This window comes from Pyxicephalus adspersus, chromosome 1, assembly GCF_032062135.1.
Source record: "Pyxicephalus adspersus chromosome 1, UCB_Pads_2.0, whole genome shotgun sequence".
In the NCBI taxonomy this organism is placed as follows: Eukaryota; Metazoa; Chordata; class Amphibia; order Anura; family Pyxicephalidae; genus Pyxicephalus; species Pyxicephalus adspersus.
Window position 1 is genome coordinate 169,150,871 of NC_092858.1, and position 12,144 is coordinate 169,163,014.

General features: G+C 40.7%; 1 protein-coding gene across 1 annotated transcript in view; it reads left to right on the forward strand.

Moving 5' to 3' along the window:
* Positions 1-9,536: 9,536 nt before the first annotated feature.
* ABCG1 (ATP binding cassette subfamily G member 1) overlaps positions 9,537-12,144 on the forward strand; it is a 52,802-nt gene continuing 50,194 nt past the window's right edge. Inside the window, exon 1 of the mRNA XM_072398327.1 lies at positions 9,537-9,711. Coding sequence (XP_072254428.1) covers positions 9,670-9,711 — 42 coding nt within the window. The 5' untranslated portion in view covers positions 9,537-9,669. The remainder of the gene's footprint in view (positions 9,712-12,144) is intronic.

The window sequence follows — 12,144 nt, forward strand, 5'->3', positions numbered from 1 at the left end:
ATGAGATTTTAAAAAAAAGAGGATTTACAAGGAGAACCAGTAGTGTCACAGGGGAAGCAGGGAAAAAAAACTAAAAGCACTTTGAAAAGTTCTAAATCCAATACGATGTGATGCACAGGCCTAACAAATCTTCCTTTACCTTCCATGAGTGAGCCAAAACCTCCTTTATTTGCATCTCACACGCTCCTCTTCCCAGACACTGCAGATCACAGTGGGAGGGGTTCAGCAACAGAGGCCCAGCTGTCAATCAAGAAAGAAGTGGGCGGGACTGGGTGTGGTCAGATGCTGATTGACAAGCTGGAGGCTTATGAATCAGCAGTGACAAAGCTGATAGCCACGCCCCTTGCAACATCTCATGCAGGTGCAGCCTTTAGAGAATAATGACTCTGCTTTAAATTCAGGAGCAGTGCAGCATCGTTGTCACAGGAAGCTGTGTTAGATAGACTTCACTGGCAGGATCAATATGACTGCAAGTTCAGGTGAACTTATAAATAAATGCTACATTCCAGATTTATTTTAATAGAAGCCATATTATTCATTTAAAAGGGCCAGAAGTAATATTTTGGATATAGATGAGGACTGGTTGGCAGAGACCTCATCTATGTACATCTTAAATACTCCAACAGGGACATCTTCCAGGAAAAACTCCCAGTTCTCTGTCAATTCTGGTTGTTCCCACCTTTGTGTTTCCCAGCTTCTCTTGTTACATTCTCCATGTTATAAAATAAGTAGTGTTGGTTGAATATCTCGATGGTTGAATATATTCGATTCGACAGCTATTTGATCGAATAGTGAGATATTGTTCGAGTGATCAAATGCCGAATTAGAACACCATTGAAGTCAATGACGGGAGAATTCGGGTTATTTTTAGAGACTATTAAGGGCTGCAAGAGCAATCAGATTGGGAACTGCGCGGGAACTGATCTGCAGATAAACTCTGGAGTTCCACTACGTTAATTACCCTGTAGTGCCTTGGGGATCGCACACTCTTCTCAATGATTGCAGACAGGGCTGCAATCATTGAGAAAATGCCCCTCAAGTATCTCTTAAGCTGCGTACACACTTCCAATTTTTATCGTTTGTAAACGAACGACGAACGATCCTGCACGATATCTGCGAACGATCGTATAGCAGCGATCCTGTACATACAGATAACGACACGATCGTTCAAAGATATTGTACACACATATATATACACACATACAGTCACATACACAATACAGCCTGTATCAATCAAATGTTCGTTCATCGCACATGATCAGAACATGCACGATCATTGAACGACCGTACACACGATAGATGGTCAACGATCGTCGTCCAATCCGATCCGCCGGTCCGGTGGTTCATTTCCAACGACTATCCACGTTCGTCGGCGTCGTTGGTTACTTTTTTTAAAAACGATTTTTGGCCAATCGGTTGTTCGTCGTTCATTTCCAACGATAAAAATTGGACGTGTGTACGCAGAGGAGTGTGTATTGTACAGAGTACAAGAGACAGAAGCATGTACTATACAGAGTGCAGGTTTTTCCTTTATTTTCCACCTAGTTAACCAGTGATCAACACACTTCCTGTCCATGAGTGACTACACTTACTGACTGTACTATGTATGGAGGAGCAGTATTGTCATGCAGGACACCTTTGTTCATGTGTATTACATACTAGTTGACGGGACCAGTAGTTTTTTAATAACAGCATTTTTGATGTCTATTATGTTGACCAAAAGAAAGCGTATTTGATGCAAGATCAGCAGAAAAGCAGAAAAGACAAAACTAATGCAGCCACCACATCTAAGGACTAGTAGGCTGCTATATATGACAATGCTGCTTTTGGGTTTAAGTAGACATTAACACAATCTCTGACTATACTGTGGTTAGAGGATCCAAAAGTGTTAAAAATACTCCAAGAACGTCAGAACTAATGATCTGCAAATTGTTCAGATTATCCTCACTGACAGAAAGGAATGCCGTGTAACTGTGAGAATTTTTTTTTCATTTTCAGTTTACGTGCTATAAAAAGCACAAGTGATCCCCAGTACTGTATTCCTCACATTCCTCACAAAAAAAAATGAAAATCAAATAATGATAAAAGCCTGTGAGGCTCATACTGAGGTCATGTTCAGTACAACACCATGAAAAGCAAAACAGGGTCAAATTATAAAGAAAGACTTAGTTAACAAATAATAAGTATGTATGCCTGCTTAAAGTGAACCTGTGTCCAAATTATACATCATATACACAAATTTACCATATATACTGTATATACTCAAATATTACCCAATCCAGGTATAAACACTATATGAAAATTACATAGACTTCAGTATAAACACTGAAAGTATAAGCACTTTTTTTTTACATTGCAGTAAAGCCCGTATGATGCATGCCTGATCTTGGGCATGCTCAGAGGAAGCAGCCCCGCAGACTCACGGCATATGTGACAAATGTATCCCAGGAGGCGGCGGGTTTCCCCTTCAGCTTTTATTGCCGTAGTTATAAAGATGGAAGGGGTGATAAAAAAAACACATTTACATTATATATAAAGGTTAACAAATAGTATGTTCAATTTAAAAGGGGAAAATAAATTAAAATCACATGAGCTCAGTCTTTTAATCCCCCGCCCCACCCTTTTATAGGTGAAATGATTTAGTACTTTTTAGTTAGTTATGATAAATAATTTGTTTTTTTAAATGATATATCCATTATATATCCAAAATGATATATCCATTATTGTTTGCCATCATTGCATGGCAATGTGTCCTCATGTAAAGAGTTACTAACAGTTTGTCTTTGACAGCTCTGATCTATCAAAGTAGAGACAAATGCTGTACCAGGTCATGCCACCAGGTGTTACCTGAGTATAAACTGAGAATCTTTTTTCCAATGGTATTTTAGTTTATACTTGAGTATTTGCTAGGATTTAGTATATACTCGAGTTTTGCTAGTTCTGGGAGTATTGTCTGTGACCTCCATGGGTTTTGACAACATATCTTGGCATAGTTTTATTTTGGAGCAACACATCATTGGTGTAAAAGGTTCCGGTTAGTTTACAGTTAGGGAAGGTTTGGTCTAGATTTGGAATCAGGTGACCCTCTGTGGCTCCATGTAGCTGGCACCTTGCCAGCTGCTTGGTTGGTCACACCACTGGCTGGTCTTTAAAGAACTGGCATCTGCACATATGACAGCTGGCAGCAGTAAGCAATACTGGTAGCACTCCCTGCCACCCCCATTTATTCTCTATGGAGATGCCACTGGGAAAAACTACCCCAGAGGCAACGGTTCCCTGGCATAAGGAAGCAGTAAATGCCCCACAACCTCATGGCGGGTGTAATCATAGCCGGATGGTTGAGTGTTCACAGCTAAGGCTAAACAAGCAGTGCTGGTCAATATTCTCAAAATTTGGGAGGATTCCCTACATTTTCAATTCCGAGGCCACCACTTGGTGGGTTACCAGAACAAGAACTGAGAACAAATTTGCTCAAACTGCACTTTAAATCCATCCTTGGTATCATAAATTCCCAAACCTAATGTGCAAATAAGGTGTAATAAAAGTAAAATCTAGCTAACAAGATCCAGCTTAAGTTCCAGTTTTGTCCAAAACCCAGAAACAAAAAATTATTTGGCATTTTCTTGGGGTAAGAAAAGAATTTATACCCCAGAGTGGAGAATAATTAGTAGCTACTGTTTCATAAAAAACAGGTTCAACCTGACTCCCCGGAGTCTTCATTAACCTTTGCGATGTGTGTACATATGTAATTATTGGGGATGTTTGTAACTATATTATCAGCATAACATGTCATTTAAAGTGACAACATCTTCAACAAAGTTTGAGATCTAGTGTCTGTGAAGTGTTGGCTGGCACGAATACACAACGACATTTGCAGACAAAGCACAAAGTATACAGATTTAGAGTAAAGTTTAGGAAATATAAGGAATCAGCTTTCCGGCAATTTCCAGTTTTGGTTACCGGGCCAGTAAGTAAATGCACCCAAAATACTCCAATCACAAGTCCTGATCCCTAATTTAATCTGATGTTAACACTTAATTCTTCCTGTAACCCACCTTGAAAACATAACGTGCCCCAGATATTAATTTTTGAGGATCATTATCATTTACTAAGCCCCAAAATTTTACAAAATCTTATCCTAACACCTAAATCACCCCCGGCCCTAAAAGGTGATTTTTCATCCAGTGCTCCCTCTCATATTGAACAGAGGCTATAAATTTGGTGGCTAGTGTACCAGCAAGGATATGCCCATCATGTACAGATCTGCATTATATGGGAGGATGCCATAGACTTCTTAGTAACGCTACATACACATGCCAATTAATTGTTGCCTAGGATGAATGGTTGTGCTCGTCTTTGCCAAAAATCTGACATGTGTGCATTGGTTTCCTGACGTTGCTCATTAGTCAGCCGTGGCAGATTGATGAATGACTGCATTGGAATGACCGCTGTACTTTTCAAAGTAAATGAGCACAGTAAGCTGCCACTTGCTCGTCTTTAACTTCTCTCTCCATAGAACAGAACGGCATTGTGTGTACAGAGCTCGTACATTCTCCTATCACTGGAAACAATCAGGAAACATCATTTCCAATACTGAAATCTGTTGTCTAACTGACGTCTGTGCACTTAAAACTGAAAAAAAAAAAACTATAATTATCTTCAATTTCGCAGATCTCTTGATTGTGCTGGAGAAATTTTAATCAGGTCCTGCACCGTCCAGGAATTCTCCTTCGTCCCGGGCGCTGCCATCTTTGGCCCTATTCTTCCTTCCTTCTTCTGGCTACGTCATCCAATTTCGCACTGCGCAGGTGCAAGATCCGGTGACGTAGCCTGCTGTTTAAGGGCAGAAAAATTATATAAAATTGTCATTTTTTTTACATCATTTTAAAGGACGTTTATACATGCCTCTCCCCATATAACGATTTAGGGGAAGTTAAATAACATCATAACATACATGGGCTGAATACATTGTACACAATACATATGTAGGGATCACCTGACGCATTTCACAGACTAGGTCCGCTTCCTCAGGGATGTAATTAGTACAGACAATAGATGTATCAGCACAAAACGCTATTCAACTACAAAAGCACTTTGTCACCTGGTGTGGAAGCAGGTATAAAGCAGGGCTAAAACCACAACAGCAGAGATAGTGGTATCGCAATTTAATCATCCACCATAATGTTCAATTTGTAGTGTCTATCCCTTGAAGTTTTCAAAAAATTGCCATTTAATCATCTATTTGACCATAGTAAATTGTTGTCCTAGACCAGTGCATGTAATTCAAAAAACTGGGAGTTCGCCATCATCTGTGATGCATCAAGTGCAAGTATAAATACAGTTTTGTATATACCATTTATTTGTACATCTTCTGCTGTTTTCAGAAGATGATGGCTGTTCTACTGGAAGGCTGTTGAAATTTTGCATTAGAAGGAATCTGATTATTAAGCACTACAGGAAGAGTCATTTTTAGACTTTGCCGAAAGCAAAATGGCGGCCCCATAGAACATAAAAACCTATTCAGTGACCGCATTCTGCAGCTCTGTCCAGCAATCTGAGCTGGCTCGGTGTACTACTAATACAATGCAATTTAGGTAACTAGAGCTTGGCAGAGATAATATCAAGGGAAGGGAAGTCTGGCTCAGGTTTGCCCTAACAATGGGCTCTCATCCAACGTTCACCTTGTCAGCTGTAAGAATTTGTTCCACTTCAATGACTTTACCTTGAACAGGTTCAAAATTCTTTAAAGAATGTTTGCTGAACCCTGAAGGGACTGAAATAATCTCTATGATGTAAAAGTAGAGAAGGACTGTTACTATTTTGTTCATGTGTCCAACTCCTTGCTCGCTGGGCACCCATCAGCTGCTGCTTGTGAGAATATACAAGTATGCATGTGTGTGCAACCATTGACAAGATAATATGCATGCGGGTTGCCATCTGCACATGCAGGCACGAGTGAGCATGCTTGAGGTGTGCAGGAAATAAGATTATGGGGATTAAATCTACTCAGTTCTGACAGATAACGCTGGATCCTTAGCGTGTTTACCCATTGTGACTGTAGACTGTTCATGACTCTGCATCCTTTCTGCCCCTGACCTTAACCTAACCATGGCTCCACATCCTGTCTACCATCTTGGCTTGTTCATGACCCTGAAATATGTTTTCTGCCCCCATAACTTTGGCCTGTCCCCAACTCTGCTTTCTGTGCGCCACCTGCCCTGACTTTTGGTGTTAATGACCACATCTCATTCTTGCCTTGACCTCTGTCAGCCTTGCATCTACCCAATCAACTATTCCTACACCAAAAATCCTGCTCACCTCTCAGGGCCGCAACCTAGTGACATCTTGTAGCAATGTAGTCTGGTGGCCCCAAGGTAGCCAAGCCATCACTCCTTGCAGGCTGCTCTGGTAAAGACCAGGTGTCCTCTAGACCCCGTGCCGTAATCCCGCTTCACCTGCCAGGGAGAGATTCCTTAACAAGGACAAAGTGTTATTTTACTATCCTGTTCCAGTTGTCTAAGGACAATAGAAGGTGTAGGGTTGTCACCTTACAACAGGGGTCAGCAAACTTTTTGGACTACTAGGCCATTTCAGGAGGTCAAGAAGGCTCACTAGACCAGAAGAAGCAAGGTGTCCAAGGAAAGTTTTTTCCAACCGTGACTGCAACTGAGAAGACTCAAGTCTTCCGCTCATCCGCGGTGTAGTCTCTGTATGTGTTCACGTGCTTGGCATTGAAATGCCCCTTGAGATTCAACCGCTTGAAAGTGCTGCTGGTGTCGTTGCACACTAAACACAAGGCTTTTTTGCCGCGTTGGATGAGGAATAATTCATCAGTATATTCGGAGTTGAAGACACGACGTTCAAGGACAACCTTCCGGAGACTGGTAGCTGCGCGTTTCTTCTGCTCTTTAGGCATAGTAATTGGGGTTATTGTGTGGGAACTCATGATAGCGCAACAATTCATTTAGGCTGGATCCAACAATAAATAACTAGGGGGGCGTTAGGCCGGACTGGAATATTGGCTAGGCCTCTGCCTTACAACAAGAAGAATGTTACTGGCAAGATCACCAAGTGATAATTAAGGGTCAATCAGCCTATAAAAAATTAAATGTATTTCGGGTCCAATATATCAAATTTTGGTTTCTGGCAATATTTCTGTTTCGCTCCTATAGAAACAACCCAGACAGCTGCCTCATCTGATTTCTCAAAAATCTACCTTCACCGATAAAAAATAACTGTGACCGTCTTTTTGCTGAGGAAACTGGGAGTCCTCAGCTATAGTTTGTCCTCATGGTCAATCAATCTGTGGTTCACCTACAGTTCAATTTTAATCGCTTTGTGTCCAATGGTAGTTGCAGGAAGTCATTCAAAGCAGTTGACAGGCATTTACAGAAACTCTTGAAAACCACAATATGAGCATTTGTTTAGTGCTGTGGTTAAAATAAAACTAAAATAAAATGAATGCTTATGGGAAGCAGAAACACACATTTTGCATGTTACAAATACTTCCAATCACTATAAAATCACATAACAACACTTAGCAAATGTTTAAAGAGTGACCCTGGTAAAATCTATGTAAGCCGAACCAAACATCAGACACTACACAAAGAGTCTAACAACTGCAACATCGGCATATAACAATGAAATACCTTTTCAACTGTTTTTATTTGTTTCTATTATAATGAGGGGTTTTCCAATTCATTGCCAAATTTTAGGCAGTCAACCACTACAAAACGGTATATCAGACAATTGAAAAACTCTGCAGGTGAATGAGCCCTAATGCAGGGGGGGACCATTAGGTTGCAATATATTACAATTTTAGTATTGTGTTAATATACGATTTATTATGATTTTCCTGTGGGTTCTGTCTTTAGGGGCCTGATTTATTAAAGCATGTTGTTGTTTATAGCATTTACTTACTTCATATACAGCATGTATATATATATATATATATATATATATTTATATATATATCAGTCTGATTTGCTGCAGCTAGCAACTGGGTTTCTTTGCAAGGATTGGGCTAGTGTGCAGGAGGGGTTAGTGATGGGATTTCAGGGACGCTGAGTATTAGTGTTACAGGGGGATGGTGATAGAGTAATGAATTAGATTAAATATAGGGTTTAGATAGAAGGTATAGGTATATAGGAGGATTACAGGGGGTCTTAGTATTAGATTTACAGGGAGGGGTTAGTGTAAGGGTTCTGAGGAAAGTTAATATTAGAGTAACAAGGAAGGGTATATGTTAAACTTACAAGGTAGGTGAGTGTTAAGGTCAAAGAGGATAACGTTAGGGTTACAGCAAAGGATAATATTAGGGTTACAAGGGTTACTGTTAGTATAAGGGTAACAGAGAATATTAGAGTTATGGTTGTTGGAATGGTTAGCTTGAAAGTTACACTGAGGCTAAGTGTTAAGAATATAGTACGGGTATCTGTTAGGGTTACAATGATGGTTATAGTGGGGGTAAGTGTTGTACGGAGAGTTATCATTATGGCTACATAGAAGTCTTGTCTAAGGATCATGAGAATTTAGATTACAGAGAAGGTTGTTGTAAGGGTAAGGGTAGAATTACAGAATGCTTAATGATAAGGTTACATGGAGGGCTAGTGTTAGAGTGAGTGATGTGGCTAACAGAGAAGGGGGATGTAGGGTACAGGAAGGGATAATATTAAAATTACTGGTTAGTGTTAGGATCTTGGGAAATAATGAGGGTTAGTGTTAGGGTTACAGAGAGGGGAAGTGTTACATGGAGGGTTAGTGTTAGGGTTACAGAGAGGGGAAGTGTTACATGGAGGGTTAGTGGTAGGGTTACATAGAGGGGAAGTATTACATGGAGGGTTAGTGTTGGGGTACAAGGAGAATTTATTGAAAAGTTAGTGTAATGGTTATTTAGAGGGGCTCTGGTATGATATTTATGAGGGTTACAGGTAGGGTTGGGGATATGGTGGAGATAATGTAAGGGTTACAAAGGGGGTTAACAGAAAAGCAAACGGTAAAAATATTCTAGAATCTACCACTCAAGATGATCTGTGGCCCTTGTGCACCTCCCAATGCTCCCTCTCCTACCCATATATTATTATTATTATTAAACAGGATTTATATAGCGCCAACATATTACGCAGCGCTGTACATTAAATATCCATACCACCACCCTGATAACACACAATCCCATCAATAAAAATTGCAGAAAACAATCTCTTGCCTCTTCTTATCCTCAGAAAATCTATTTTGGTGACAATGATCATTCCCTCCCACTCCCCAGCACTGGGATCACCGCTGCCTGAGCATATTTTTCCAATATATTAGCCCATAATTGTTTTCTTTTAATGTTAATGTGACACCTATAGATTGTATTTTTTTTTCTTAGCACAGATGTGGAAGCTGTAGCTTGGCAGATCAGCCTTCCTCCCCCTAGCTCAGTGAGTGCACAATGTGAGGATAATGACACATGAAGGAGACAGGCAGGGAGAAGCAAAACAAGAGCACGTTTACCTGCATCCAGCACGCCACGCCTACTCGGCCTTCTTTCAGCCAATCGCCTTGAAGGGGAAGGCAGCTCGGTCGCGGGGGGTGCCGTGTAGGGCAGTCAGGGCGCAGTGAGCGGCGATCGTGGAGCGTTCAGCACCAGCAGCCATAGACAGCGCATACAGCCTGCCCGGGCAGGGGATGGCCTGCCTGACCGCAGCGTTCAGTGCTGCCTCCAACCTGGTAGGTGATGTCCATCCTGATCCCCTTATCATATGCATTGCACTTGTAGCTGCCGTGTCATCCCTATCCCTGCAGCAGAATCAAGGTCACCCAGATCTAGATAGAAGGCAAAGAGCGAATGTATCAATGGAGGGGGTGCTATGAAATAGAATACAGCCATATGTTCATCCTCAGGATTCTTAGTAAACAAGAACTGAATCCAGGGGATAGACATGATACAGAAGAACCTGAATTATGTAGCTAATCTGTCTTCTTGCTCTTCAGCAATGCTAGAAAGTGTGATTGTGTTTGCAGATATTAAACTGTTACAAGTGATTGGCTTGTGTTCTGATTTCATAATGCTGGGAAGAAAGAAATAACAAATGGCAACTTGGATCCATTTATAGAATGTCATTATAGAATGAGATTTATGACCAGGGAATAAATAAAGCAGCGATTGTCAATGACTTCTATGGGATTCTTCTATTCGAAGAGGAAACCTGCTCGATTGTTTATGACAGTAATTCCTCTTGTGCTTTGCTTGCATACATCTGACCCATTGACTTAGCAGCAGCATGGAGTTTGCAGGATCTGAACCTTTGTATAGGAAGATTGTTTATCATTCCATGGCCCATGGGGTTCAGTATGGTAGCAGATAATCTCTGACCATAGGACACAGATCTGATGCTTGCTGCATTGCTGAGATACAACATTGCCTTACAGCCATAGGGTCTGTTTGTATAAGGAGCATTGGAGGCTATGAATAGCTGTGTAATGAGCTATAGGATCTATATATAGCTTGGAGCTAGGAACCATGGGGTCTATAGGCAGACTATTAAGGAACCATGGGGTCCATAGATAGATGTATAAGGGACCATGGGGTCTATAGATAGATTTGTAGGGAACCATGGGGTCTATGAATAGATTTATAGGGACCCATGGGGTCTATAGGCAGAGTTATAAGGAGCCATGGGGTCTATAGACAGACTATTAAGGAACCATGGGGTCTATAGGCAGACATAAAGAACCACGGGGTCTTTAGGCAGACATAAGGAACCATGGGGTCTATAGATAGATTTATAGGGACCCATGGGGTCTATAGGCAGACTTATAAGGAGCCATGGTTTCTATAGACAGACTATTAAGGAACCATGGGGTCTATAGATAGAATTATAAGGAACCATGGGGTCTATAGATAGATTTATAAAGAACCATGGGGTCTATAGATAGATTTATAGGGAACCATTGGGGTCTATAGATAGGTTTATAAGGAAGTGTTACATGGAGGGTTAGTGTTACAGAGAGGGGTCTAAAGGGGGTCTATAGATGGATTTATAAAGAACCATTGGGTCTATAGACAAACTTATAAGGAACCATGGGGTGTATAGATAGAGCTTTAATAACATATCTGGCTATAGATACATGTATGACGACCCATGTGATCTGTATTTAGCTTGATTGGGAGTCATTGGGTATAAAGATAGCTTTATATGGTGCCAGGGGGTCTTTAGATGGACCTTTAGGTAACATAGATGGCTATAGGTACATTTATGTGGAGCTATGGGGACTATAGATAGCTTTTTAGGGGGTTATGGGGTTTTATAGATAGCTTTATAAGGTGCAATGGAGTCTATACACAGACCTTTAAGGACCTAAAGGTCTATAAAAGGGGTTTAGGGATCCATGGTATCTAAAGATTGACTTAAACCTATGGGGGTTTATAAACAGATATCTAATGATCTGTGGGGTCAATAGATTCCTGTAAAGGTAGCTACAATGTCTATTGTATGGCTGTATAAAGGAGCTAAGGAATCTATAGGTGGGTGTATGAGTTGCTTTGGGGTCTATATATAACTGTATGAAGACACATGGGTGCTATAGATAGCTGCATAAGGAGCTAAATGATCTATAGATGGCTGTATAAAGACTTATGAGATCTATAGACGTCTGTATTGATGACCTATGGAGTCTATTAGTGGCTATATGGTTATATATAGCTAAGAATGGAAGGTCTATAGGTGGCTGTATGTGGGGATCTATAGACTGTTGTATAAGGAGCTATGTGGACTATATGCCATGTGTATGGTAGAAGCATGCGCACTCTGACATCAAAAACATGACATCAACCATGGAGGATTAGACATTCGCACATCGCTCCATCCTCATCATCGCAATTTTAGGAAGTGAATCACACTCCCTATTAATTGATGTGTCTGTAATTATAAGAGGTGATCAGAGTCTCATTAAATCCTCCATGGGGCAAAGTATTTAACCCTTCCTAGGAAAGCTTTGCGCATGCTTCCATCTCTCGCCTGCAAGTTTCCCGACATTTGCAAGCGTTTAAAGACACGTAAATAGTTCTGATTTTCATGGAATAATAAGAATTGATTTATTTGAATGCTGCATAATTGGGAACATTATATGATTAGTATACGGACAGCTTAATGAAATCTG